General features: G+C 52.7%; 5 protein-coding genes and 1 long non-coding RNA gene across 11 annotated transcripts; 4 read left to right on the forward strand and 2 right to left on the reverse strand.

The window, feature by feature from the left end:
* CCDC28B (coiled-coil domain containing 28B) lies at positions 1861 to 5921 on the forward strand. The gene is made up of 6 exons (XM_005676712.1): positions 1861 to 1959; positions 3175 to 3362; positions 4471 to 4637; positions 4720 to 4913; positions 5131 to 5153; positions 5721 to 5921. Exons 2-6 carry the CDS (start codon positions 3199 to 3201, stop codon positions 5773 to 5775), a joined length of 603 nt encoding a protein of 200 aa, XP_005676769.1. The 5' UTR covers positions 1861 to 1959; positions 3175 to 3198; the 3' UTR covers positions 5776 to 5921.
* IQCC (IQ motif containing C) lies at positions 6017 to 9040 on the forward strand. Of its 3 annotated transcripts, XM_005676711.3 has the most exons (5): positions 6017 to 6246; positions 6823 to 6966; positions 7161 to 7425; positions 7645 to 7763; positions 7884 to 9040. In XM_005676711.3, exons 1-5 carry the CDS (start codon positions 6205 to 6207, stop codon positions 8718 to 8720), a joined length of 1407 nt encoding a protein of 468 aa, XP_005676768.2. In that variant the 5' UTR covers positions 6017 to 6204; the 3' UTR covers positions 8721 to 9040. The 3 variants fall into 3 exon arrangements, with proteins under 3 accessions (XP_005676768.2, XP_017913160.1, XP_017913173.1); XM_018057671.1 differs by having other exon boundaries at positions 6017 to 6966; XM_018057684.1 differs by lacking the exon at positions 6017 to 6246 and having other exon boundaries at positions 6858 to 6966; positions 7334 to 7425.
* Positions 9150 to 14227, forward strand: DCDC2B (doublecortin domain containing 2B). The gene is made up of 9 exons (XM_005676708.3): positions 9150 to 9780; positions 10682 to 10733; positions 11153 to 11229; positions 11474 to 11605; positions 11914 to 12060; positions 12165 to 12208; positions 12816 to 12959; positions 13411 to 13518; positions 13912 to 14227. The coding sequence occupies exons 1-9, from the start codon at positions 9515 to 9517 to the stop codon at positions 13977 to 13979; spliced, it is 1038 nt and encodes a 345-aa protein (XP_005676765.1). The 5' UTR covers positions 9150 to 9514; the 3' UTR covers positions 13980 to 14227.
* Positions 10438 to 11180, reverse strand: LOC108637416. Of its 2 annotated transcripts, none has more exons than XR_001919059.1 (2): positions 11109 to 11180; positions 10438 to 10965 (listed from the first exon to the last, which is right to left on the reverse strand). It is a non-coding gene; the product is annotated as an uncharacterized LOC108637416 (long non-coding RNA). The 2 variants fall into 2 exon arrangements; XR_001919062.1 differs by having other exon boundaries at positions 11098 to 11174.
* TMEM234 (transmembrane protein 234) lies at positions 14321 to 19637 on the reverse strand. 3 transcript variants are annotated; one of them, XM_005676709.2, is made up of 5 exons: positions 19306 to 19637; positions 18874 to 19025; positions 17998 to 18064; positions 15349 to 15441; positions 14321 to 15092 (listed from the first exon to the last, which is right to left on the reverse strand). In XM_005676709.2, the coding sequence occupies exons 1-5, from the start codon at positions 19319 to 19321 to the stop codon at positions 14998 to 15000; spliced, it is 423 nt and encodes a 140-aa protein (XP_005676766.1). In that variant the 5' UTR covers positions 19322 to 19637; the 3' UTR covers positions 14321 to 14997. The 3 variants fall into 3 exon arrangements, with proteins under 3 accessions (XP_005676766.1, XP_013829055.1, XP_017913201.1); XM_013973601.2 differs by having other exon boundaries at positions 14321 to 14710; positions 19306 to 19368; XM_018057712.1 differs by lacking the exons at positions 14321 to 15092; positions 15349 to 15441 and adding an exon at positions 15987 to 17552 and having other exon boundaries at positions 19306 to 19368.
* EIF3I (eukaryotic translation initiation factor 3 subunit I) lies at positions 19362 to 27115 on the forward strand. The gene is made up of 11 exons (XM_005676710.3): positions 19362 to 19444; positions 19538 to 19630; positions 20868 to 20955; positions 21258 to 21323; positions 22399 to 22548; positions 22636 to 22763; positions 25446 to 25556; positions 25665 to 25754; positions 26065 to 26138; positions 26652 to 26744; positions 26873 to 27115. Exons 1-11 carry the CDS (start codon positions 19442 to 19444, stop codon positions 26952 to 26954), a joined length of 978 nt encoding a protein of 325 aa, XP_005676767.1. The 5' UTR covers positions 19362 to 19441; the 3' UTR covers positions 26955 to 27115.

A 27129-nucleotide genomic window follows, 5' to 3' on the forward strand; every position in this document is an offset into this window, starting at 1 on the left:
GCTCCCAGAGCTTGCTCAAACTCCTGTCCATTGAGTCGGTGATGCCATCCAACCATCTCATCCTCTGTCGTCCCCTTCTTCTCCTACTTTCAATCTCTCCTAACATCAGAATCTTTTCCAGTGAGTCACTTCCTCCCATCAGGTGGCCAAAGTAGGGGAGCTTCAGGTTCAGTACTTCCAATGAATGCTCAGGATTGATTTCCTTTAGGATTGACAGGTTTCTCCTTGCAGTCCAGTTCAGTTCATTCCCTCAGTCGTGTCTGACTCTGCGACCCCATGAATCACAGCACGCCAGGCCTCCCTGTCCATCACCAACTCCCAGAGTTCACTCAAACTCATGTCCTTCAAGTCAGTGATGCCATCCAGCCATCTCATCCTCTGTCATCCCCTTCTCCTCCTGCCCCCAATCCCTCCCAGCATCAAGGTCTTTTCCAATGAGTCAACTCTTCGCATGAGGTGGCCAAAGTATTGGAGTTTCAGCTTCAGCATCAGTCCTTCCAATGAACACCCAGGACTGATCGATCTCCTTTAGAATGGACTGGTTGGATCTCCTTGCAGTCCAAGGGACTCTCAAAAGTCTTTTGCAACACATTCAAAAGCATCAGTTCTTCAGTGCTCAGCCTTCTTTATAGTTCAACTCTCACATCCATACATGACTATTGGAAAAACCATAGCTTTGATTAGACAGACCTTTGTCGGCAAAGCACTATCTCTGCTTTTTAATATGCCTTCTAGATTTGTCATAGCTTTTCTTCCAAGGAGCAAGTGTCTTTCAATTTCATGGCTGAAGTCACCATCTGCGGTGATTTTGGAGCCCAAGAAAATAAAGTCTGTCGCTGTTTCCATTTCCATTGTTTCCCCATCTATTTGCCATGAAGTGATGGGACTAGATGCCATGATCTTCGTTTTTTGGATGTTGAGTCTTAAACCAACTTTTTCACTCTCACTCTTTCACCTTCATCAAGAGGCTCTTTAGTTCCTCTTTGCTTTCTGCCATTAGGGTGATGTCATCTGCATATCTGAGGTTATTGATATTTCTCCCCCCGCAATCTTGATTCCAGCTTGTGCTTCATCCAGCCCGGCATTTTGCATGATGTACTCTGCATATAAGTTAAATAAGCAGGGTGACAATATACAGTCTTGACATACTCCTTTCCCAAAGTGGAACCAGTCTGTTGTTCCATGTCTGGTTCTAACTGTTGCTTCTTGTCTTGATCTGAATACAGGTTTCTAAGGAGGCAGGTCAGGTGGTCTGATATTCCCATCTCTTTAAGAATTTTCCAGTTTGTTGTGATCCACACAGTCAAAGGCTTTGGCGCAGTCAATGAAGCAAAAGTAGACGTTTTTCTGAAACTCTCTTGCTTTTTCTAGGATCCAGTGGTTGTTGGCAATTTGATCTCTGGTTCCTCTGCCTTTTTGTAAATCCAGCTTGAACATCTGAAAGCTCTTGGTTCACGAACTGTTGAAACCTAGCTTGGAGAATTTTGAGCATTACTTTGGTAGCGTATGAGATGAGTTCAATTGCGCAGTAGTTTGAACATTCTTTGGCATTGCCTTTCTTTGGGATTGGAATGGAAACTGACCTTTTCCAGTCCTGTATCTCCCAGCTCCCCACCTTTCTCTCCTCCATTTCTGACAAAGCTTCCACCATTTTGCAAGGGACTGTAGCTTCTCTCTTAAACTGATAGGCAGTGAAAGGGTTTTTTGGATTGTCCTCACATAACCAATATCAGCACCGTAATACAAATGGAGACGTGAAGTCCAGTGAAAGAGACAACTCAATTAATGTGGAGATGCTCCTCCCATCTTACTCCCTCCACTCTATAAAAGGTCAGTTTCTCTTTAAATGCAAATTACCTACTGCGAGCTCAGCATCCACCCATTCGTTTCCCTAGTTGGAGAGAGCTGAGGGTGGAGGGAACCGGCACGGAAGCATCACTCCGGACCCTAAATCTTCAGGTTAGTTTCCCCTTTGGGGGTGGGTGCAGAGGCGGAATGACGCTGATCTCTCGCTCCATTTCGGATCCTGGCTCCCAAGCTGAGAGATCTTTTTGGCACGCGACTTTAGAGACTGATTGTGGAAAATAGATCCCAGGTCGCCACCACGCATTCCTAGGGAGCTGGGGCTCCCGCTGTAATTCTCTCGCGTCTCTAATTGGACTAAGCTGGGGCTGGGCCAGGCATTTGACGCGCTTGTTTCCCCAGCACCACACCCCCTCAGTGCCTGCCTGATTCGTGCGGATTTAAATACTTATGCCCCAGGCGCCACCCCAGAGTGCGGAGTCGGGCTTGGTGGTGGAACCTGGGAGTAAGCGGCTTGGGGAAACCCCGTAAAGGGCCTCCAGACCTCAGGCCGAGGGACCTCCGCGGACCTGGAAGCCGAGGGGGCAGGCCGGGAGGGAGGCCGAGTGGTGCGAGCTTCAGCGCAGCCTTTGTTGGAGGCCCAGCCTGCCGGCTGCCCTGCCGTACCACCCGGCCCTCTCTGACTACAGCTGCAGCCAAGAGGGGACTTCCCGACTGGGGAGGGTGAAGCAGCTGGAAGGCTGTCCCAGGGAACTAACGGGAGTCTCCTGGTTTTACCGTTGGAGGTGGGGTGGAAGAGAAAGGATGCCAAGTGTCTAAATGCGGGGACTGAGCCCTGCTAGCTCAACCACTGATGCCCATCCTCTAGGGGTCCGACATGGGGTCTTCCCAGGTGATCCCATGCACGTTTTGATCCCCTTCTATGCTGAGGTTCGTCAGGGTCTGTCCAGGCAGTTGCTGAATAGAACCGGAGTCTAATTAAAACACCCCTAAACCCCAGCTGGGCTCCTGCCAGCTCACTTCCACCCTGACTCCCCCTACATTTCCTCCGCCGGCTCCACCCCCTCCGCTACAGGGACTGGAAACCCCGGGAGCAGCTGCAGCCCGAGAATAGTGTCTGGTCCAGTCCTTTCAGGCAAGACCTAGGTTTCAGCTAAGGCTCGAGGGCAGAGGAGACCTGGATTGGGCCATAGGTCTTTCAAATACACAGCTGTGATCTCAGCAGTAGGTGCTGGCACCTGGCCTTGCCCATACTGGAATGATGAGGGGACAGTCAGAAGGACCTGGGGCCATCCTTTGCAGTTCTCCGGGATAGGTGGATGGAGGGATGCCTTTGCCCACACCACCTCAGTGGGGCTGCCTCCCTCCCAGGGCCTGAGGCCTAGCCAGCATCCAATGGAGGACAAGAAGAAGAAAAGGAGTCCCAAGCCCTGTCTGACCCAGCCAGCCCAGCCCCCAGGCACACTACGCAGGGTCCCAGTGCCCACAAGCCACAGTGGCTCCTTGGCCCTGGGACTCCCTCACCTGCCATCCCCCAAACAGCGGACCAAGTTCAAGAGGTAGGTACAGACGGGAAGCAGGGCAAGGAGGGAGGGACCCTAACTCTGGCCTGAGCCCTGTGGGCAGCAAGGTAAAGTGGGGTTTAGCCTATAATTTCTGAGCAGGAATCCATGCCTTCCCTGGGGCTCCCCCTCCCTCCACTGGCCCGAGAATTCAGACCCAGTCCCTACTTTCAGGTGTGTTGGGAAAAGACCAGGTGGGTCACAGGGATCACCCAGTGTGATGATGCACCTCGGAGCAGGGAGTGTGCAGACTTCCAGAAGTGAGTCAGAGAAGGCTGTTGGGCACACTGGAGACAGGGACTGTTCTAAGCGGAGGGGCCTGCCTGGCAGAAGTATGGAAGAAAAATATTGCCTGCAAGGTTCCAGGAATCACAAAGTGGTCTGGTGGTCCCGGAGTGTCATGGGCCAGGAAATGGTGAAGGGATACTCAAGCAAACGATTTGAGTTCGCCTCCTACCCCACCTTGCCTGTCTACCCTATAGTGCTCCCACTAAACACACGTTCCTCCTCTGATTACTATGTTTCCCTGTGCCTTGGCACCGCCTGCCTAAGAGGCATGTTTGGACACGGCCACGTGAGCGTAGCGGAAGCTCAGGGCTGGGACAGGAATAGTAGGAAGTGCAGTTGGAGAGGCATGGAGGCCAAGCTGGGAAGGTCGTGCAGTGTTCTCCTGTGGGCAATGGAAGATTCAAAAAATGGTTTTTATATACAAGAGGGGCAGAAAAATGTTTTTGGAAGTGGTAAAATGGCTCTCATGGCAATAAGGAAGTAACTGTCCCCAAATTCACTGAGGACCAGTAAGGCCAAGTGATCACAGGAGGATTGAGTGAGGGGTCAGACAGGAACCCAAGAGCCCTGCTCCAGGTGTGGTTCTGGCTGTACCACTGGAAGAAAACGACTTCTTCTGACCTCTCATCCTCACCCCTCTTCATCCACTTGCTTCCCTTAATGCATCCTAGTGCCCCAGACAGGGTCAGAAGAACAAACATCCACTTATGTTGACAGGTGGATAGAAAGATGAATTAGTGCATAGACAGATGGCACAAAAGACCTGGGGTACCTGGCTTCCCCCACCCTGTGACCGTGGCCACGCCCACTCACCCAGGGTAGGCAAGGAGAAATGCCGCCCCGTGCTGGCAGGAGGTGCAGGCGGCTCTGCAGGCACGCCCCTGCAGCACTCTTTCCTGACCGAGGTGACCGACGTCTATGAAATGGAAGGGGGGCTGCTGAACCTGCTCAACGACTTCCACTCAGGCCGGCTGCAGGCCTTCGGTGAGTCCTGGGGGTGGGGCTGGAGGGGGAGGCTGGGACGTGGGTCCCAAGCTTGCTCCCAGAGCTGACAGGTGCTGTCCAGGGAAGGAATGCTCCTTCGAGCAGTTGGAGCACGTGCGGGAGATGCAGGAGAAGCTGGCCCGGCTGCACTTCAGCCTAGATGTGTGTGGAGAGGAGGAAGAGGAGGAGGAAGAGGAAGACGGGGTGACGGACGGGCTGCCTGAGGAGCAGAAGAAGACAATGGCTGACCGCAACCTGGACCAGCTGCTTAGCAATGTGGGTCAGGGCTGGGGGCTTCAGTTCCTGAGGGCACCAGAGGGTGGGAGGGTGCATGCTTCCAAGACCATTCCTGGTCCCTAAGTGAAAAACTGGGGGTGCGTGGAGGCAAAAGCTCTGGGCCTCTCAACGCCCACCAGAAGATGAGCCCCAGAACATCCAGAGTTTGGCCTGGTGCCCTCCTTACAGAAACCCCCCTTTCCCTTTCTGTTGACAGCTGGAAGATCTTAGTAATTCTATGTATCCTTTCTAGGGAACTTGACAGTGGGTGTCCTCCACTCCAGATATAAAATCAGCTTCCTCCTCCCCACCACCCTGCAGGAATATTTACAGATAACCAACGTCCTCACCCCTTTCAGAATTAGCCCCCAACTCCCCCTACCCTGGTAGAGGTGCAGAAAGAATTCCCCAAATGTTAGGTGAAAGAATAGTGGTTGCAGGAAATATGTTCTACATACTTACCAAAATATTTTTAGGCACTTTAGCTTACACCAATCTATGACAAAGCTTGTCTGATGTCTCCCTATTCTTTCAGCACTGAACAATTATTTTTACTGATCAGATGATCTCCCATCTAGTCCTAAGAGAAGTAGTGCACACACACCTGCATGATCTAAACCAAAAGCGAAGGGGGTAAGGCACCTGGCAAGAGGGGCCAGCAAGGGCTGCAACCCTAAATCACGGACCACCCCAGAGTCCCTGACCCCCGCCCCTTTGCACAGTTGGGGAAACTAAGCTTGCGCAGGCTGGGACAATAGGGCTGGAAGGACCTGGGGTCCAAAGCATCACAGTCCTTGACCCGCACAGACAGAAGCTGCACCTGGCCGAGAACGCCGAGCCCGAGGAGCCGTCAGCTGTGTAGGTGTTAAGACCCAGGCCTTGACTGTCCATTCTCATTTCCTTCAAACTGTGACTTTTTTACGGACTCGAGTGGGTGTTTCGCGGCCCCCCCAGGTGCTATGGGAGAGGGGGGCACTGAATGGAATTAAACCAGAAGGAAAGAAAGCGGTGTGTGTCTTCTCTCTTGCGCCTTCTACTCGGCAGGGGCGCCCGGGCCCCAGCTCTCGCAGGGACGCCCCTGCGCAACACACTTCTGGTTTGGGAGGTCCCGCTCGGGCGGTTAGATTCCCCGGAGCTGCTCGGGGTGTGTGGGAACAGCACCGGCTCGCCGGGTCTTGGCTGGAGCCCAGAGGAGGCCACGGAGACGGCGGGGCGGGGCCTGAGCCCGTCGGCCCGCGGCGCAGGCCGGTGACGCGCTGCGCAGGCGCCGGGCGGGTCAGTTTGCGCCCGGATGGAGCGGGAGCGGTTAGTTCGGAAGGTGACGGCGCTGCAGGTGCGGGGCGGGAGGCTTGCCTGTGATTCCCCGCTACGGGTTCTCGGACTGGGTGGGACCTATGGACCAAATGAGGCTCTCACGTCTAGTAACCTGCCCGCGTGCCCACGTCCGAAGCTACCGACCCACCCCACGGGCCTGAAAAATGTGGGGACCCCACGGATTCTCGGAGAAGGCGATGGCACCCCACTCCAGTACACTTGCCTGGAAAATCCCATGGACGGAGGAGCCTGGTAGGCTGCAGTCCATGGGGTTGCTAAGAGTCGGACACGACTGAAGCGACTTAGCAGCAGCACGGATCCTCCCGCGTCCCCCCACCCCCACCCCCAACTGCCACCACAAGCTCTTACGCGATCAGGGAAAAGGTGGGAAGGGCCTTCAGTCGAAGAATTGTGCTGGATGCAGCCCAGCACACTCCCTCGAACCCCCAGAGCCCCAACGCACAGCGTCACCTGTCCTTTCCCCGGGGCCGGGTCCCCTCTTGCAGTCACGCCGATGACCTCTCCAGGAGCGTTCCCCAAGATATCCCCATGTTGCAGTGATAAGGGTTTTCTCTCCCCTCGTTCTCCACACCAGGCCTGCATCCGGGGCTTCTTGGTCCGACGCCAGTTCCAGAGTCTTCGAGGTGAATATGAAGCTATTGTACAAGAGATCGACGGTGATCTGGGCACGCTTCAGTGGACTGAGGGCTGGATTCCCAGGCCCCGATTTCTCCCAAAGGTACTACACACCTAGAGGTAAAATGGGCAAGGGCATTCCATGTTACCTGCCGACAAGCGTTCCTCAATGGAAAAGGGAGCAGACTCACCTCCTCACACCCCAATTCTTAGTCCTCATCAATTGGTATGCTAAATCAGAATGTCCAGATCCTTGGAGGGTTTAGCCTCGGGGCTCGCACACCTTTGATTTCTCAGGAGGCAAAATTCTGTCAGACCTGGAAAGCCGCTAGAGAGAGGGCACCAAATCCAGAGCAGGAGCTATGGAGTCACTTCGCACATAAAGAGACTGAGAGAGAGACCATCCAGGAGGATATGCTACTGAAGAAGTCAGGAGAGAGCTTCACAAACGCCAGCAGTCTTCCCTGCAGAGATGCCAGTGCCTGGCTTCGGGATGAGCAGAGCAGGAGGACCAGGAAACCAAGCCAAGAGACCAGAGACGCGTCAAGGATGAAACACCCAGGTACACCTCTGCCTAGATCAGGGCAAGCCTCTGCCCTCTGGGCCTAAGCATTCCCATCTGAAAAGTGAAAGGCTTGTGCTAGATAAGCTGCATCCCTTTCTTCCCTCCTGGTTGGGGGCGACTTACGGGTGCATAGGGGGAAGGTGCCAGGGTCTAAGGACTAGGCCAGTGCCCAGTGCCTGTCCCCTCAAGGATTTCTCCCTTCATCCTCCTTCACAGAAGCTGCAGGTCCAGGACTGTCCCACAGCCAGACTGAGCTCCAGGAGCTCCAGAACCACCGCAGCCACTTGGCCATGGAGCTGCTGTGGCTACAGCAGGCCATCAATAGCCGTAAGGAGGTAGGCACTAATTTGGAGCCTTTTTTGCACATTTAGAGCCAAGGGTGGTGGTGAGGGAAAAGCCTCCTGCCAGGCCCAAGCAGACCTGCCTGGTACAGTGTCTCTTCTTTTCTCTAACAGTACCTAGTTCTCAAACAAACACTGAGATCCCCAGAAGTGAACCAGAACAGACATGAGCCCAACTTGTGCCAAGATCATGGGGGACAGAGCTGTGAAAAAGCTAGATCACAACCAGGCCCACCGCTGGAAGACCAGCCCTACAGAGGCAGGACCCTTGGAGAGCCAGGCCATGTGGATGCCTCCTACTGGAGGCTCAGATCACAACCCCACAAATTCCCAGAAAGACTGGCCACTCCAGATAAAACAACTGCTGGGGCCAAGTACAGGGACCCATCCTACAGATGGCCTGGGCCACAGCTGCCCACACCATCGGAATACCAGGCCACAGGGAAGAGGCTCACCAAAGAGCAGGACTGTGGAGAAGAGATCTCTGGAGAGACCTGCCTGCAGCTGACAACACTTCTAGAGGATGAAAGCCACAAAGAGCTCAAATCTAAGGGCTCCTGTCCTGGAAAGGCCAGGACACAGCTGCCCACACTCCATGAAGACCCAAACATTGAAGACAGCTCTCCCAGGGGGCCATGCCAGAAAGAGCCTGATTGGCAAAGAGCTGTGCCACGAGAGTTGGGCGTCTCAGAGGACCATGTCACCTGGGATGGGTCTTTGGCAGAGCATGGTGGCCTGGATCTCTGGAAAAATAAACCACCCAAGGGCCAGACCCCCAGTGATAAAAGCTCCATAGATAGAACCTCCAGTGAATCTAGCGATGAAGGATGGCAAAACCAGAGGACTGTACCATGTAGGTCAAGGCCCCCTGAGAAACTGTCCACAGGGTCAGACCACACAGGAGAGGATCACTGGAGGGGCAGACAGTGGGAAACAGGACCAGCAGGCTAGACCCTGGGGAACCAGGGAGGACCGGGTTCCAAAGGGCGATGCTATGAAAGGGCAGTGAGGGAGACAGGACCTCATCCTAGCTCCCTGGTTCCAGTTGTACCTCCTGCCCCTGCCCCTGGGTATTGGTGGCTAGTGAGGCCAAGAGAAGCTGGAGCACAGAGCTGGCACCAGTAGAGGGAGAAGGTAGGAGGCTACTTTCATCCTCTGCCTGTGGTTCAACCCACATTTGGGGATAGGGAGCAACCTGGGGCAAGTCAAGTTGGAGAATAAAGGTTGAGAATAAATAAAGATGGAGAATAAAGGTTTTCATTAGATTCTGAGCCTGGTTGTATTTGTCTTCTGCCCCTGGTCAGGACAAGCTTCTGGGACCTCCTGTTCACTTTCTGCTGACATGGGGCATCCTCTCCAGAGCTGGCCGAGAGCCACAGCCCAAGAGCAGACTAGCATCCTTGGGGAACAGCCCCCCAATGCTGTTGGGCTACAGTGGCGGGGAGGCTCTGAGAATCCCTGCCCCGACCCAGTACTGAACATCTGTGTTTCAGTGTGATCTCTGCCACTGCCCCTCTCACTGAGCCCTGGCTCTTCCTTCATACCTAATGACCAGACCCACCCTACTCCTGTGAGGCCCCACCAAGAGCAGACCGGATGAGACCCTGAATGCAGACAGGTGCTCCTATGGAGGCTCTCCCTGCCTTCCTGGGTAAAAAGGCAGGACTCCACCTCTGATTGGCATTGCTCCCAACCCTGTCTTAGTTGCCTGGCAACAGCTCTGCGTCTCTACCCACGGACATACAATGGCCGGTGGCAGTCCAGCAGCCAAGAAGGTAGTGGTGTATCGGAATGGGGACCCCTTCTCCCCAGGCCGCCAGCTGGTGGTGACTCAACGCCGCTTCCCCACCCTGGAGACCTTCCTCTGTGAGGTGACATCGGCTGTGCAGGCCCCAGTGGCTGTGCGTGCTCTCTACACCCCTTGTCATGGCCACCCTGTCACCGACCTGGCAGACCTGCAGAACGGAGGGCTGTATGTGGCTGCTGGTTTCGAACATTTCCACAAGCTCCCGTGAGTGGGCTGGGGGTGGTCAAAGAGCCTGGGGAGGGAGGTAATAGCAACAGCAACAGTCAGTACTGACCAAGTAGCTCACTCATGAGACATTAACAGTCCTGTGAGGCAGGTGGTCTTATCCCCAGTCTTTGGAAGGGTAAATCAGGATAGTCCCAAGCTGCCTAGGAGTAGACAACACAAGTGGCGCCACTGTTCAAGTCAAGAGTCTGACGCTGATGATCATGCCTATCCAGCCAGGACCAAACCATGGGAAGAAGAACATTCTCATGCTAGCTGAGCCCCCTTTTCCAAAGGCTCTTCCTGATGGGATCCTTATCACTCCCATCACCACCACCACCAAATACTCTAAATCCATCCATAGGCATCCCATGCTCTCCAGTAGGCTGGGATCACCCTTTACAGGGTGTGGCTGTGCTTTCCAAGATGGGAGACTAATTTCAGTGTCTGAGCTTCCAACTCAGATCTGGCTTCCAGGTCTTCCTCCACTCTCAGCTGAGAGGTTGCTCGCTGTAACCTAAGGAGCCAGGAGTTGGGAGCTAGACAGACTTAGAATCTGGGCTTGGTCACTCCCATGTTACTTAGGGAGTCCTTGTTCTGTCTCATACAAAATGAGATGAAACCACATACCCCATGAAGGAGAACATCTCTCTGAGATACAGGAGGATTTAGACCTTTAATTATATGGTTTGTGCCCTGGACTGGATGTGCAGCCTGATACATGCAGGGCCTAAGGCAGGTTCAAGTATCAGCATCTGTTTCTGGACTGAGATGACTTGAGACTGTTTCACTGGGAAGGGAGACCTGGTGAGCTGGGCCCCAGCCCCGCCCTCTGGCAGCTGCTGGGCTGCTGAGTTCCCCCGGCTCCCCAAGATGACCTGTGACCTCTCTGTCCTTTCAGCTATTTACCCCCTGGAGGGAAGGATCCAGGTGGGAAGAGCAGCAGACTGGCAGTGAGTCCTGGGGCAGGCCAGCCCCCAGCCCTCTGTTCTCCCCCTCCTCTGGGACGGCTCCCACTTTGGTCTGGGAGGTCAGGGGCCCCAGAAGCAGCTGGATCTGCGGCTCTCCACACCTAGTCTGGAGCCAGCTGCTAGCCTTCCCAGGGTGCAGGATTTCAAAATGCTGTTCCCTGCGCCTTTTGCAACCTTTTATCTCCAGGCTGTGGTCCTCAGAGGAAAGAGGACACTATAAAACAGAGGGATGGGAGGGGGTTAAGAATGTGACTTAGGGAGTACCCTCTGGTAAAAGGTGTGACAGTCCCACCCTCCTTACCCCCTCTTCCGCCCCAGTCTGGTTCCTTTCCCTCACCCTACCCACCTTAGACTGACCTACCCCTGACCAAAGGCCTCAGTGCGTTCCTGATGGGTTTCAGGGTCTTCCCATGACTCGGCAGCTGTGTGATGGGGCCCTTGGACGGCAGCTACCTGCAGGTTCCCCCTGCTACATCCAGTGAGTGCCTGTGTTGGGGAGGCGGGGGCATAGATTTTTGTTTCAGTGAGGCCAAGGAAAAGTAGGTGGATTTGTTCCAGGAGCTCCTGGTGACTGGTAGGGATGGGAAAAGTCCAACATGCTTACTGGGTGAAGGGGGACCCATGCACCGGGTCTGACTGTCTTCTGGCCCCAGTGCCATCCTCCTCTCACGTGTAAGGAGTTCTGAGGACCGTTCCCCTTACCAGGCTGCTCTTTGTCCCAGTGTGTTCAGGAATGGGGACCTGTTAAGTCCTCCGTTCAGCCTGAAGCTGTCCCAGGCCGCCAGCAAGGACTGGGAAGCAGTGTTGAAGCTCCTGACGGAGAAGGTGAAATTACAGACCGGGGTTGTGCGCAAGTGAGTCTGGGGACTGCGGAAACCCGAATGTCCCCAAAGGGAGCTGCCCTACTGGTTCTGGCCTTCTTGGAAGATGAAAAGGCCAAAGGAAAGCATGTTTCCCCAAAGGGGACTTCTTTCTGTGCCAGAGGGAAAGGCCCTTCCAACCCAGCCCTTGGAGCCAGGGTGGAGCCTGGGGGACTGGCCCTGGTGCCCGGAGGACCAGCAGCTGCCAGGCACCTTGGAAGAGCTGTACCCACCCTCTCACAGTCTGCTGAATATCAATCCACCTTGTTCACTGGCCCTTATTGTACTCACCTCTCTCCCAGGCTCTGCACCCTGGATGGGCTCCCACTGTCAGCAAGGGAGGCTCTGGTGAGTGGCCATTACTATGTGGCCGTTGGAGAGGATGAGTTCAAGGCCCTCCCCTATCTGGAGCTGCTGGTGCCCAGTCCCTCACTGCCCAGGGGCTGCTGGTATGTATATATGAGGGGGAGAGGAGGCAGGTTAGAGCAAAGGAAGCCACCCTGATTCCATGTCCTGCTCTGCCCCCTATAAGCCTTCTCTTTTTTCACTGCAGGTATCCCCCAGGTCCAAAGTCCAGGCCGCACAAGCAGGTGGTAGGTGACCCAGGGTGTTGTTGGGGGGCGGGAAAGAAGGAAGTGACTAGCTTCCCACTGAGGCTCTGACCTTATTGTACTGTATACTCTCAATAATTTTGTGAAAGAGTTATTCCCATTTTCTAGAGGAGAGGCTGAAATTCAGAGGAGTGGTGTGATTTGTTCAGGGTAACACAGATACTGACAGCAGCCAGACCAGGACCAGGTCTGAAAGCCAGCTTATCTGGGCTCTGTGAAGATCTTCAGGACTCTGAGTTGCTGGACCTGATGCCAGATTGGATGCTGGGAAAATCAGTATATCTGGCATAGCAGGGTCCAAAATGCTTGTCAGCTTCCCGTCTTATCCCAGGCCTGAGCCCTCCCAAGAGATGAGCCAGTGAGTTGAGGGTAGGAGGACACAACCTGATTTCACTGGGCATTTAGAACACCAGGCATCATCTACTATGTCCCTGGATAAAGCAGTCTGATGGAAGAGGGAGCAGGGAGGGAAGACGCAGGCTGTGAAGGTGGATGGCTTCTCCTCTCCCAGCTGCCAAAGGCATCAGAGGCATCCACACCTGGACTGGGAGTGGAGAAGGCAAGGACAGCCTGCAACCACGGCCGACGCTCAGCGTTCCCCCTGCAGGGCCACAGGGCACAGGCAAGCCAGTCCTCTCCGGACGGAGCCAGACAAATGGCGCCATCCGCTTTCTGTGCCAGACCCCAGCGAGCTACTGAGCCAAGAGGCATGCGCCCCACGCTCTCATTTCCACCAGGCGAGGGGACCCCAGAATTCAAGGCCTTCTCAGCCAGCCCCTGACAGCGACGTGGGGTGGCAGCGACGTGGGGTGGCAGCGACGTGGGGTGGCAGCGACATGGGGTGGTGCCTGCTGGGGATGACACAGGAAGGGGAGGGAGTTCCATGGTCCAGAGCTGGTCTTGACTTCAGCACAACTGTCTCCTACCCCCTCATGTGCATAGCCAGTCCTTTGCCTTTTCATGGGGGCCTGGTTTACGAAAAGAAGCACGTGAAAACTCGAAGCCATGAATTTCAGGGGTGGGATTTGGAAGGGTTGGGGATGGGGGCCAAAGGCCTGCCTCCGAACTAACCTCCATCCTCGCAGGTCATGAGCGAGGCTCAGGGCCAGGGAGGGGGCTGATAAAGTCTAGGGAAAGAATGTTGAGGGCTCCTCAGCCTCAGCGTCGGTCTCTTGCCTTCCACATCAGGAACCAAGGGAGTGTATGTGGCTCCCCACCCAAGGAAGGAGACGGCAGGGGCCCAGGAAGTAGCAGATGATGAAGACACCCAGACAGAAGAGCCCTGGGATCAGGTGGGCTGGGGCTGGAAGCCGTGTGTTGGCTTTTGTTTTGCTTGTATGGTTTGTTTTTTTTGCTGTACCCTGCAGCATGTGGGATCTTAATTTCCCAACCAGGGATCAAACCCACACCCACTGCATTGGAAGCCAGAGAAGTCCCTGGAAGCCACATGTTGGGACAGGAGTTCTGAGCTGGAAACCAGCAGCCCTGGGTCCCAGAAACAATTCTCCCTTGTGTCTGTGAACAAATCTAACCTTCTCAGAGCCCGAGTTCCTATGTTAAATGAAATGGTGGATCCAGATTTCTGGTCTCTTCCTTTCCTGGGTTGGGAAACCCCAGGCTAAAGGCTGGAGGCTGGACTGGGGTGCTCAATGGCTCCGTTCTGTGTGGCCTTCCTCCTCCCGCCGACAGCACAGATAGTGGAAGAGGCCCTGTTCCTGGAAAAACAGCCTGAGGCTGGGGCAGCTATCTCAGCCTGATGCCTGCTCCACCATCTTGAGATCCAGCAGCTCCAGCCAGGAACTGGGGAGCTTCATTCTGCAGTCACCTTTTATCCTCAGCCTCCAGCAGCCTGTTCTCAAGGAACCAGCGTCTCCTCTGCGCTCACAGGGTATGATGCAACCCCTTCAGTCTGGCTCTTCTGCTCGTAAACCTACATCCCCGTCTTCCTTTCCTTTCAGAGCAGAGAAGCCCCAGCTACAGAGGCCGTTTCCTTATGAGAGTCTCTGGCCAGAGAAAGGAGTAGACAGCTGGGTTTGGGGGACAGACCACAAACATGGGAGCGGGTCTGTCACAATAAAAGACTACTTACTAACCTCCATCTGTTTACTACAGATTTATTACAGACAACTGATTCAGTGACTCAACAACAACTGCTCACCCAGCATTGCTCCACGCACTGGAGTTGGGCAGTGCCGGGGCCCACAGGCGTTTGAGGGAGGCAGGCAGTTGAGGATTTACACCCACCTCATGGGAGGGACAGGGAGGCTAACAGCCAGCTCCTCTCCCACATGTCATCTGCTATTCTTACGCACTTTCCCCTCAGTTCCCCCCTCAGCCAGCGAAGGCTGAGCCCTGGAGGCCTCCTGCTTGCATTTCTGGCCCAGAGGCTGTAGCTGGCCTTCTCCTTGCAGCTGGGGTTCTGCAGTCCACCGCCCAGCTGCTGGGATAGTCCAGGTCAGGCCATAGTAACAGTGACAGCTCTGGGGACCTGACGAGACAGCAGAGAGAGTGCTGCTGGGGCACGAGGGCTGCTGAGGGTGAGGGTGAAGTCTTTTGCACTAAATCTGAGTGGTTGAACAGCACGTGAAAGTTACAAAACCCTTTCACTCTTGTTCTCTTATTATGATCCATGAGGTAGTTATTATCCCAGGAGGTGAGGAAGCTGAGGCTGGGGCTGGGGCTGGGGTGGGAGGCCTAATTCCCAGGCTCACTGCCTCCACCTCATGGCCCAGGGGTTTCCTGGAGATAGCAGAGCTGGAGGTGGCCTTGGTTCACTCAAAGTGCAGACAGTTGCCCTTGGGTCTTGGTCACTGAGCTTGTGATGCAGAGTGTAATTCCTGCCACGGTGAGCACCATGCCAGCAAATGCTCCTGGGATAATGGGTAGAAATTGAGAAGCTCTGAGACTAGCCATGCCAGTAGTAGCTGACACAGGGCTGAGGGAAGGGCTCAGATGGGAACTACCCAGGGGAAGGCAACTCTGATGGCAACAAGGAGGCAGGAGAGCTACAGAGGAAAGGGCAGGATGAGGGAAGAGCCTCTCCTCACCTGGTCACAGGAAAAAAACTAACCCAGGGGTGTCAAAGTCCAAGTAGTGGCTTCCCAAACTTGCAGTGTCCTGACTTACGTTTTCCACCAATATCTTCTCCAAGGACCTTCCCAACAATCAGTGTAAAGATGATGGCCAGAGAGTTACTGATGGGCACAGCTAGGGTCAGATCTGGGTGATCAGAATGAAAAGAATCTCTGAGATGCAAAAAAAAAAAAAAAAAAAGTCTTTCTAGGCACAAAACACTTTCATTACATCATCAAGACCGTTTTAAAAAAGGTGTCTCATGACCCCAGTTTTCAGATAAAGTCACAGCCAAGCTCAGGATTCAAACCCAGGTCTCCTGACTTCAAATTCAGTGCTCCCTCAGGATTCCAGCAAGAAAACCTAAACTACAAGGTCTGGGACCATCTTGGTTTGCTGGTAAGGATGAGGTCGTTGCAGTCCAACAGAACTACTGTGATCTCAAGGACATCTGGACAGACAGGTACCCCAAACCCAAAGGCTACAGTAGCAAGAGTGCAGTAACGCCAAACACAGCGCCACTTACCAAGCACACGGGTGCTCTGTGTACACATCGAGTCAATCTTCATAACAACAATGCAGGAAGCGCATTAGCATCATAATGGAAACAAAGGCTCAAAGACACCACGTAAATAGAGGCCAACAGGATTTAAACCGAGGTCTGCCTGACTCCAAAGGTAGTAGAACTAAATGGGTAAGGACAAAGCAAAACAGCAGGCGAAGCACATTTGTTTCTGTTTCAGTTCGGGCTTGGGCCTCATGGAATTATGTAAGACCAAAAACGTCAGAGATAGGAACGGGCACAGGACACGCCCCACAGGGCTGGTTCTTAAGTAGAGGTCACCACAGTCCAGGACCTGTTGCTTAGTTTTGAAGCTCTGACTTCAATAAATGAAACTTCAAAAAGACTTAGCGGAGTTAACAATACTCTTAACTTAAAATGTATTACACTTAAATTTTGTACATTTGAAGCTATTTAAGAAGACAGATTTTATGCTGTGTTCTTAAAACACATACCAAAAAATAAATAAAACCAAAAAAACTAATGGATAAATCAGAAACTGAGTTACTTGTTTGCAAGACTCATAACTGCCAGGCAGGCTGTGCACGTTGGCTCCTCAGCACATTCTTTCCCAGCCCTCCCAGGCCTCACCTGTTCCAGGCAGAGGAGGAGAGAACTGCGCAGCTGCACATCCCCTGCGAGGCGCGGCCATGGCTGCTATTGGCCATCCAAGAAACGGACACAACTGCCGCCTACTCAGAGACCTTTCCTTAACCTTACACAACACAGAATGTAGTAGTTGCTAAAGACTGGTTGGCAACAGTAGATGGGAGAGGGAAGCAGCATAGTGTGAGGAGAGAATAGGACACTGGAGTGAGGCAGACCCAGGTTTGCCTACGTGATCTTGGCTAGATCAGCCAAACGCTCTGAGCCCGTTCCCTACCTGAAAAACAGTGGTAGCAAACTAACAGCGTCGTCTTACAAAAGGGTTGTTGTGAGATGAAATATGATAACATGCGTATGTCCTTGCCTGAATAAACAGTGACCACTGTTCTGATTATTAGAATGGATACAGGCAGGGTAAGTGGTGAGGTAAGAGGATCCTGAAATTCCAGTTTGCTCAAAACTTGGTAAAAGGCTAACTGCAGGCATTTTTCCAGAGCACTCAGTGTTCTGGGCAGCAGGGAGTGCCAGAGGCTTTCAAACTTTCTTTTAAATGAAGTCTTATGAGAAGCCCAAAACGTAAAACAGATGAAAGTGGAGTGATGCTAGTTGAAGCTGACATGGCAGATCTGGAGGTGGGCCTAGCCCCTCCCATGACTTCTGAGGGGTTTTCCCAGGGTTATTTGGGGTCCAAACTCCCCTCAAATCCCTGGGGGGGGCGGTGCCCAGGTGAGACTCCAGGTGAGTTATAGCAAAGTTATAGCAAAAACTTCTCTTAGCAAAGTTCAAGAGCATAAACTTTAGCAATAGATGGCTTCGCATCCTTCTGCACTGACATGCTGTGGGACTTCAGAGATGAAATAAGTTGCCCAAAGTTTTGTAACTTCATTGCCTTGGTGGAGACAATCATGTCCATTTTATAAGGTTGGGCTGAGAATTTTTTTAAATGTGTAAAACTAGAACAGTATCTGATGCAGGAGAGGGCACACAACAATAGGGGGAAAGAAATTTATCCTTATAGAGCTCCTCCAGTCCATCGTGCACCAGGTACTGCTCCGGATGCTTCTCAATACTGAACTCAATTCTCTCGGTGCTATGAAGTCAACCATAAAAAATCGAGGTTCAAATAAGAGACTTGCCCAAGGTCAGCCAGGCAGTTAGCAGTGGAAGCAAGAGTGTCAAAGGCAGCCCTTGGGGAATTTGCTGTCGGTCTGGTGGTTAGGACTCTGTGCTTCCACTGCAGTGGGCCTGGGTTTGATCCCTGGTCAGGGAACTAAGATCCCATAAACTGCATGGTACACACACACACACACACAAACCCTTCACACAGCCAAAGGAACTTTCTTTCTCTGCTGCTGCACAAGATTGCCAGGCTTCAAACCAACCCTGTGCCTGGCAGCATACTCATAACCAAACCACCATACTCTACTGCCTAGAGAAGAGGGTGCAAATATGGAACCAATCCCTCACTCATGGCAACAAGGTGTTTGAGACATTCCCTCCATCCTAAGTATAGCGGTTCTAAGCCAGAGACCCACCTGCTGATGCCAAGGTGAGGTAATAGAGAAGGGAGCCACACTGGTTGAGAGAAAAGGGCATCAGGTACTGGAAACAGAAGAAAACTGGTCAGTGTGATTGCTTAACTGAGCAGGGCTGCCTTCTTTGAGCTTCGAGATAAGCCTTTCCTTGGAGGGAGGGGTAGCTGTAAGGGCTAGGGCCCAAGCCATCTGAAAAGGACCCTTCCAGGGCAGAGGGAACATCACTGACTGAACCCCATGCCTTTGCCCTGAAGGCCCTCCCCCTCAACCCCGCTGGTTTCTGTCCTCCCCATCCTGCAAGTCCCTGAGCGCCAGTGTTCCTGTCTCCAAGAAACCTTCCCTCAGTCGCCTAGCTCCAGCCTCCCTCCTCTGAACTCACAAAGCACTTTGTCTGTACCTCACTCAAAGCCCTTACCCCTGAGAGGCAGTTGTGTCTATGACTTTCCCACCAGCCGAGACTGGCAGCACTGAGCTCAGAAGTAGTACTCTAGATTCTCCCTTATGCCCCCCTCCCCAGGGCCAATTTAAGCCCTAAGCCCTCCCTCTGGAAAAGTCTGTTGTAAGGATCACCATAATAAAATATTACTAGCGGCTCAGGGCATCAAAGACTTGAAACCTAATTGTAATATGTATAAGGCCCACTGCTAACTGCTTTAGTGCCTCACCTCACTTAACCCTCACAACTGCCCCGTAAGACGGTTACCCTTATTATCCCCATTTTACAGATGACGAAACTGAGACTCAAGGCAAACAAGACTCATCCAAGAGCTTCTGGCGAGTAAGTGGTGGAGCACAGATTTTGAGCCTGATCTGTTTGACTCCAGAGACCAAATTCTTAGCTGCTACCCTCTAGAGAGGACTCATTCACAGACGCACCTCGGGATTCAAGAACAAGGTTTTCATTTCCTGCAGCAACTGCCGGGCCCAGGTCCGCTCATGAACCTGCTGCAGGCGAGAGGAGGCCCGCTTCAGCAATGGCTGTGTGCCACCCCACAGAGCAGCCACGAGCACCAGAGCCAGCACCTGCCCTGGATGGAGAGACGAGTGACATCCCCCGCCGCCCCACCGCACGGCCTTAGCCCTCCTCCGGTCTCCCATTCCCACCCCGCCGCTCCCACATCCCTTCTTTGCTCTCCGACGCCCCGGGTCTGATTGGCGGGTAGGACAGGCCCCGGGAAGCCGGGGAGATGGATCCTGGAGCCCAGGTTCGGGGTTGTAGCAAGGGTCGGGGTTAGGTGGTGGAGGGGGAGTAAGAAATGAACTTGGGATAGCAGTCTGGAAGCGAGGGGAGGGGCGGGGCCCGCTTACCCAGGGTCGCCGCCATGGCAACGCCGATCCTCTCCACTTCCGGGAACAAAGGGGGCGGAGACTCGTAATCCGGAAGTGGCGCCAAAGCCTCTTCCGGTTCTACGCACGTTGCCGCTTTCCTCGCGTCACCGCCGGGATGGTGAGTTCTCCTGTGTTAAAGGTATTGCTGTAGGGGTCCGTGCTGGGGTAGGGGCCAATTCTGGGCGCTGACACTGCCGTCCTGTCCCCACAGAAGCCGATCCTGCTGCAGGGCCATGAGCGGTCCATTACTCAGATTAAGTACAACCGCGAGGGAGACCTCCTTTTCACGGTGGCGAAGGACCCTGTGAGCGTCGGCTGAAGGGCGGGCCCGCCGGGACCTTGCGGAAGGGGCCCGGGAGCGGGCGAGTTCATTCTCCCGGGGCGAAGGGTGGACAAGCTAGTTTTGCTGCGAGAAAAACCGAGGAGTGCCCTGTTCTGAGAAGTAGGGAGAGATCAGCCCGGGGTTTGGAGGGCAAGAGCATTACACCGATAGATGTGGGAAAGGACTCCATTGTTGATAGGAGGAGGGAGTAGCCAGGGAGAAGAAAAGCAAGGGTACCTTGTGGAAAGGGGACGGGGACGTGGGTCATCTTGCTCATGGGGCGGAGAGGAGCTCATTCCGGGGAAGAACAAAACTATTCTACAAGGATAGGGGAACAGACCACCTGGAGAAGGGGGAAGTTGATCCTGGGGCATCGAGGATAAAGACCTTAAAGAAGGTGTCCTTGGTATCATTTCAGTCATCCCTCTTCCTGCCACTCACTCACTGCAAACAGCCCCTTTGAGTACTGCATTTTGAGGCACCTCCATATGGAGAAAGTTAACCCTAGTGGCTAAACGTGGGGGCTGACACACCTGATTTGAATCCTGAGTCCTGTATTCACTAGCAGTGTGACTTTGAACATGCCATTTAACCATTATAAACTTTAAGAGCCCCTTTTTACAAAATATGGGTAGTAATAGTACCTCCCTCTTGGGGTTGTCTTTAGAATTAAATGAGATTATTCAAATAAAGAGCTTACTTGAATAAAGAGTGTTTGTGAGTACCATATTAATGTTAGACACATTTTAAATTCCTTAGACATTATTTTATTGGAGTCTCACAGCTACTCTTTGAAAAAGGCGTTATTGTCCTGGCCAGTTTACACGTGGGAAAACTGAAGTTCAGAGGGGAAAAGCACACATTTCAATAATACAGTGAGATAGTAGCAGAGCAGGGACTGGAACCCAGGTTTCTCTCCTACCAACGGCTCCCATTTGGACAGAACACCAAAACACTACTCTTTTGCTAGGCTGATACTCAGCTTGACCTTTTATTCCTCAAAGGGTTTAGGAGTCTGGGGAAAGGCTGGTATGATGGAGACTTTTTCGCAAGCAGGAGGAGAATCCAGGAGTTGGTCTTTTTACCAGCAACCTGCTGTTCCCCAAGAGATGAGCAGGGGAGGGTCGAATCTGGCCTGGCTAGAAGCTTCTGGGGCAAAATAGGCCATGGCTCTGCCCACAATGCCTATCATCCTGTCACATTGTCCTTGATCCTCCAGATTGTCAATGTATGGTACTCTGTGAATGGTGAGAGACTGGGCACCTACATGGGCCATACCGGAGCTGTGTGGTGTGTGGACGCTGACTGTATCCTTATCTTTGTTCTGAGTCTGTGCTCCCAGGGTCTGCCAGCAATGGAGAAGCTGCTGACCTGAAGCTGAGAGTTTGAGATGCTCTGGTGGGGTCTGGAGAATGATGCTACCTACCTCCTACTCCTTGGTCTGTTCACTATTTCGGGGAACATTTAGGACAGGTTCCAGTTCTGAATGAGGAGGTTAGGATGAGAGAAGGAAGGCTCTCTGGTGCTGAATAGGGAGATGATTCACTTGGCCTTCCAAGAGGACAAGGACTCAGGTGAATTCTGTTATGCTTCTTAACACCCTCTTCAGGGGACACCAAGCATGTCCTCACTGGCTCAGCTGACAACAGCTGTCGTCTCTGGGACTGTGAAACAGGTAAGGCTGGATCCTGCACTTTTTCAGCAGCGAGGACCTACAATATACTTATTGAGGCCAACAGGTTCTGGGGAAATAGAGATAAAACCAGAGATGGTTCCCAGTCTAGGGAAAAAGAGACAAGAAAATAAGGAGACAGAGGTGAAAAGAGGCACTCCAGTGAGATATAAGCCTTGTTAGAGGTAGCACAGTGCACTATGAAAGCTGAGGGGGAGGCACCTGAAGGCTGAAATGGGGATGGGATCAGCCCGGGAAGGCTTCCCAAAGCAAGTGTCATGTGAGGCGATCGCTGTGGCAGATGCAAGAGTGGAAGCACAGCAAGTGGCATGCCCAAGTCATCTGATCTGGCAGGAGCTCCTGCTTCTTGGGGGTGAAACAGACAGCAGTGGAGAAGCTGAGGCAGGCTAGGGCCAGACGGGCCTTGAATTTGAGCTCAGGAACATGACTGTTCTGTAGGACTTCATGCTGGGGAGGGTCCTGAGCAGGGAAGAGCCTGTTCAGTTCTTTTTTTTTTTTTTTTTTTTAATTTTTGGCCACACCCTGTGGCAACTGGGATCTTAGTTCCCTGACCAGGGATTGAACCCACACCCCCTGCATTGGAAGACAGAGCCTTAACCACTGCTGGGGAAGTCCCCAAGCATGTTTAGCTTTGGCAAGCCCAGGTAGCAGTGGGGAACATTGCAGGAACAGACAGAAGACAGGGGAGCCTATTGAACGGCTCCATTTAGTAAATATTTTCTGGGTACCCAGATCTCTCCCAGGTCTTTGCTGGGCACTGGTGACATGCAGAGAAGTTAGAGCAGGTCTTTGCTATGGAGAAGGACATTCTCCAGAGGTGGAGACAGATACAATGTCGTCCGTTGTGAGTGCCACAGTGGCGGGATGTCTGAGGAGGGACTGTGTGGAGAAGTTAAAAGACCTGACCCAAACCACAGCAGCGAGGGAAGAAGATGGGCGGGGGTGCTAGAGTCACCAGTGCAGGAGGAACAGTGCATTGTAATGGTAGGCGGGGGTTAGAGCATCTTCCCGGCATCAGCAGGGGGCAGGGACTAACCGAGACTCTGCCTGTTCCCAGGGAAGCAGCTGGCCCTGCTCAAGACCAATTCAGCAGTCCGCACCTGTGGCTTTGATTTTGGGGGCAACATCATCATGTTCTCCACAGACAAGCAGATGGGCTACCAGTGCTTCGTGAGCTTCTTTGACCTGCGGGATCCAAGCCAGATCGGTGCGCCACAGTTGGGGCACAGGACTGGGGCTGAGGTGAGGGGCACGGCTCCAGAGCCCAGGGCCTGACATGTGCTGCCCTACACAGACAGCAATGAGCCCTACATGAGGATCCCTTGCAACGACTCCAAGATCACCAGTGCCGTCTGGGGACCTCTGGGAGAGTGCATCATTGCAGGCCACGAAGGTGGAGAGCTCAACCAGTATAGTGCCAAGGTAAGGTGGATGAGGCCTACGTCCATCAGAATGATTCTCTGTGAGAGGCGGGATGAGCCTGGGGGTTGAGAGCGAGGGCCAGACTCACACAGACTTCACCATTTTCTAAGTATGTGATCTTGGTCGTATTACATAACTTTACGGAGCCTGTTTATCTGTAAGATGTTTCAAGCATCAGATGACCTCAGGTGTTTGAAAAACTTGTCATAGAGTACTCGGGCATGTTACCAGTGATCACAATTAAGCGTTTCCCTGCCCACACTGAGTGGCAGGCCCCATGCTAGACTCAGGACAAAGAAGGGAATCAGACATGGACCCTGCCCTGGGAGACAGGCTGCAAACAGTTGGCACATGGGTCAGGTTGTGAGCTGTGCCACTACTGAGGTCTCAACCAAGTACAGAAAGTGCCCTCTGTCACAGAAGAGGTGGCATGCACATTAAGCTGTGAAGAATAAATGGAGCTTCAAGCCAGAAGAGGGGGTTGCTCCACAGACAGGAGCAGTGTGTGCGGAGGCACAGAGTTGAGGGAGTAGGCAAATGCTTCAGGAATGGGAGTTTGGCCTCACTGGAATGCAGTGTTGGGGAAGGGGGACGGGGCCTAGATTGCGGAGCTGTGATTTCCCCTTAGGCAGGAGGAATCTTCAAATGGTTATGATGATCAGGTTTTCTCTTATTTTTTAAAATATTTGTTGGTTGATTATATATTGGCTGTATCGGGTCTTGGTGGTGGCACCCCAGAGTGTGTGAACTCGGCTGTGGCTCTCAGTCTTCATGTGGGATATTAGTTTTCCAACTGAGGATCAAACCCACATCCCCTGCATTGTAAGATGGATTCGTAACCACTGGACCACCAGGGAAGTCCCAGGTTTTTTCCTTTAGAAAGCTCTCACAGGCCAGATTGGAGAATGCACAAAAACCAGGCAGTAGTGACAGGGATGTGGGGCACCTGGCAGGAGACATTCAGGGTGACCGGTGAGAGGGAGGGTGACCGCAAGGGTGGGGTCCAGGCTGTCTCAGATTTCTCACGTGGGCTCCTGGGTTTCTGGGGAATGCTGGGATGTGATATCGTAAAGGTTGGTCAGTCACTCAACAAGCACTGGCTGTGGTCCACCAGGCCTACCTTCAGGAAGGGAATGGGAACCAAGGTCAAGGCCATGAATAGTGCTTGATGCTAGCGAACAGTGGAGCTGATCTGTGCCCTCAGGTAGGCCTGACTGCAAAACTGGTGCTTGTTCCCCAAAATGGAGGCACCAGATGCCTCCCTACCCTGTGTCCATGGAGGAGACGAAGATAGTCTTCCCTGACAGTGGGTGAAAGTAACTCAGGGAAGGAGATGGCAGTCTTCTGAGAGTCTGTGTGAGGCCCAGTGCTTGAGGCCGTTTAGTCATCTTCACAAATGTTTGCAGAGCGCATGCCAGGCGCCCATCACTCAAATTCAGGTAAGACCCAGTCCCGGTGTCCTCGCGTCAGGAAGACCCCCTGGAGGAGGAAGTGGCAGCCCACTCTGGAATTCTTGCCTGGAAGATCCCCTGGACATAGAAGCCTGGGGGGCTGCAGTGCATGGGGTCACGAGGAGCTGGACATGACTGAGCACGCACACACAGTGTCCTTACAGGGATCCTGGGGACTTGTTTGTTTGTTACTAGTCCTGACCACTGGACCACCAGGGAATTACTCCTAGGGGCTTTTAATAATCTTGTTTCCTAAATAGAGAAATCAAGGCACGGAGAGGTTGGTTGTTTTTTTTTTTTTTAGGCCATGCTGCAAGGCTTGCAAGATCCTGGTTCCCCACTTAGGGATTTAATCCAGGCCGTCAGTAGTCAAAGCACTGAGTTCTAACCACTGGACCACCAAGGAACTCCCACAGAGATGTACTTTTAAGGGCAGATTCTAAAACTCTTTGTACTACATAGTCTGGCAGGTTCTGTAAGTGGGAAGGGAAATCAGATGAAAGAGCCCTTTGAGAAGACCTGAAAAAAGGCTGGATGAGCATCGGTCCTCATGAACTGTGCCCAAGACCCTGCGAGGGAAGGAGATGCCAGTGGGTTCTGCCTTTTATTGGTTTTGAGATCTCCAAGTCACACCACCTATCTGAACCATAGTTTCCTTTAAAAATTGTGGTAAAATATCCACTTCATAGGATTGTTGTGAGGATTAAAAGAAAATAAGTGTTGTTAAGTGCTTAGCACAGTGCTTGGCAGATAGTGTTGCTGCTGCTGCTGTTATTCAGTCACTAAGCTGTGTCCATGTCTTTGCAACCCTATGGGCTGCAGCATGCCAGGGTCCTCTGTCCTCCACTATCTTCCAGAGTTTGCTCAGATTCATGTCCATGGAGTCAGTGAGGCTGTCTAACTATCTCATATTCTGCTTCTGGCAAATAGTAGCCATTCAGTATTTTTTGGAAGAAGGATTAAATGGAACTGCTCTACTGTTACATGATGATTAATTAATAGGTGTCACCATAAGTGTGTGTTTTCCTAGGTGGACTAGCAGTGTTTATGAAACCTGCACACTTGGGCCAGATTGGGCTTGGTAGTGGGAGTAAATGTTGATTCAGGTGATACTAAGGCAGACCCCACCTGACCTCCCCCTCCTTCATGGGACGAGAAAGAGTCCAGAATTCTGGCTGAGCCTGGGGTGCTGGGAATGGAGCTGGTCAGAGCCTCCCTCTTCTGTCCGCAGTCTGGGGAGGTACTGGTGAATGTTAAGGAACACTCCCGGCAGATCAATGACATCCAGTTATCCAGGGATATGACCATGTTCGTCACTGCATCCAAGGACAACACTGCCAAGGTGAGCCTGGGCAAGGAGTCTGGCAGGCCTGCTCCTACCCTCCCGCAGGGCTCTCATCTTCCCCCAAGAAGACTCCTTTTAGAGACATCTCCTCTGCCTTCTCTCTAGCTCTTCGACTCCACAACCCTTGAACACCAGAAGACTTTCCGGACAGAACGACCTGTCAACTCAGCTGCCCTCTCTCCCAACTACGATCATGTAAGGAAACCCAGCCAAGCTTCCTGCTAAAGACTCCTTGTTTCCAGGATCTAGCTGTTTGTCTAGCAATTAAGAAAAGAGCTTTGGGGGAAAATAGTGTCAGGCAGAGAGGAGATCTCAGAGCAGGAACAAAGGTGAATGATGGGAAGCTCTGGGGGCAGGGCAGGAGGTGGCTGAGGGATGTTTGTTCCTTACCCTTAATATCTTCCCAGTCTGATGTAGGAGATACTAAAGGCTTTTAGGGTTGGGGGAAGAAATGGAAAATGGACTTGCCTGCTCTTTGGGCCCATCTAGAGTTTCTTCCCTTCAGGTGGTGCTGGGCGGTGGTCAGGAAGCCATGGATGTAACTACCACCTCCACCAGGATTGGCAAGTTCGAGGCCAGGTAAAGGGGGAAGGAGAGCTTCCAAACAGAAACATCATGAGGTGTCTCTCACAATGGCCACAAACCGGATAACCAAGGAAACTTTCCTTAATTCACTGGCTGTTGGGAGTGCAGCCAGACTGGGGGCCCTCCTGTGACAAGTGTCTGATACAATAGTTAAGAGCATGAACTCTTGGGCTCACTCTGAAGCCCTGCACATCATTGGAGTTGTCTATGCCCAATCACCCTTGACTGTCTAATGGGCACAGTGATACTATACTTACCTCATAACAGTATGCAGATTAAATAAGTTAATAGTTGTGAAGCTTTTAAGAGCACTGCCCAGCACATAGCAAGGAAGACATTTGGGTCCAGTCTTCTCCCAACTTCATCTTGTTTTGTTCTCATTCATTTCCCCCTTATCCCAGTTTCCCTGCTTTATAGTTTTGTTTGGGGAATGGTTCCCGTTGACGTGTTTTCGTAGGAGATGGGGACTGAATGAACTGTTGCTTCCCACCCTGCTCTTTCCTCCAGGTTCTTCCACTTGGCCTTTGAAGAAGAGTTTGGAAGAGTCAAGGGTCACTTCGGACCTATCAACAGTGTTGCCTTCCATCCTGATGGCAAGAGGTAGGGCCTGGTGAAGGGGGCTGAGCCAGCCCTGGTTTGCCCACCTCTGCTCCTTTCCCACGTCCTGTCCCCCAGGCCTGCTTCCCAAAGGGCAGGCCTCTGACTGGGCCCTGGCTGTCTCTTTGCAGCTACAGCAGCGGTGGCGAAGATGGTTACGTCCGCATCCACTACTTCGACCCACAGTACTTTGAATTTGAGTTTGAAGCTTAATAAGCCAGACCTGGGAATTCCCTGGTGCTTCCTCTACAGGGGGCACGGGTGATCTGCAATCACCATGCAGCCGCACACACACACAGGGAAGCCGGACCTCCGTCTGAGCCAGGGTCACAGGAGCTTTTGGACTCTATGAAATAAACTAGTTTGGAAATAAATGGTTTCTGGTCAG

The sequence above is a fragment of the Capra hircus genome, chromosome 2 (genome assembly GCF_001704415.2).
Source record: "Capra hircus breed San Clemente chromosome 2, ASM170441v1, whole genome shotgun sequence".
Lineage (NCBI taxonomy): Eukaryota > Metazoa > Chordata > Mammalia > Artiodactyla > Bovidae > Capra > Capra hircus.

What these genes read in the sequence shown, in the direction of transcription:
- EIF3I (XM_005676710.3), top strand. An exon ending in GTGGTGTGTGGACGCTGACT is followed by an intron (nt 20,956 to 21,257) that starts GTATCCTTATCT and finishes CACCCTCTTCAG; the next exon opens with GGGACACCAAGCATGTCCTC. An exon ending in TCTCTCCCAACTACGATCAT is followed by an intron (nt 25,755 to 26,064) that starts GTAAGGAAACCC and finishes TCTTCCCTTCAG; the next exon opens with GTGGTGCTGGGCGGTGGTCA.
- IQCC (XM_018057671.1), top strand. Translation starts at nt 6,646, where the DNA reads ATGCAGCCCAGCACACTCCCTCGAACCCCCAGAGCCCCAACGCACAGC. An exon ending in GGCCCCGATTTCTCCCAAAG is followed by an intron (nt 6,967 to 7,160) that starts GTACTACACACC and finishes TTGATTTCTCAG; the next exon opens with GAGGCAAAATTCTGTCAGAC. An exon ending in GTCAAGGATGAAACACCCAG is followed by an intron (nt 7,426 to 7,644) that starts GTACACCTCTGC and finishes CCTCCTTCACAG; the next exon opens with AAGCTGCAGGTCCAGGACTG.
- DCDC2B (XM_005676708.3), top strand. Translation starts at nt 9,515, where the DNA reads ATGGCCGGTGGCAGTCCAGCAGCCAAGAAGGTAGTGGTGTATCGGAAT. An exon ending in GAACATTTCCACAAGCTCCC is followed by an intron (nt 9,781 to 10,681) that starts GTGAGTGGGCTG and finishes CTGTCCTTTCAG; the next exon opens with CTATTTACCCCCTGGAGGGA. An exon ending in GCCGCACAAGCAGGTGGTAG is followed by an intron (nt 12,209 to 12,815) that starts GTGACCCAGGGT and finishes GCCGACGCTCAG; the next exon opens with CGTTCCCCCTGCAGGGCCAC.
- TMEM234 (XM_013973601.2), bottom strand. An exon ending in CCTTGTTCTTGAATCCCGAG is followed by an intron (nt 18,065 to 18,873) that starts GTGCGTCTGTGA and finishes TTCTGTTTCCAG; the next exon opens with TACCTGATGCCCTTTTCTCT. An exon ending in CCTCACCTTGGCATCAGCAG is followed by an intron (nt 15,442 to 17,997) that starts GTGGGTCTCTGG and finishes CTGATCACCCAG; the next exon opens with ATCTGACCCTAGCTGTGCCC.
- CCDC28B (XM_005676712.1), top strand. Translation starts at nt 3,199, where the DNA reads ATGGAGGACAAGAAGAAGAAAAGGAGTCCCAAGCCCTGTCTGACCCAG. An exon ending in AGGCCGGCTGCAGGCCTTCG is followed by an intron (nt 4,638 to 4,719) that starts GTGAGTCCTGGG and finishes GGTGCTGTCCAG; the next exon opens with GGAAGGAATGCTCCTTCGAG. An exon ending in GAAGATCTTAGTAATTCTAT is followed by an intron (nt 5,154 to 5,720) that starts GTATCCTTTCTA and finishes TGACCCGCACAG; the next exon opens with ACAGAAGCTGCACCTGGCCG.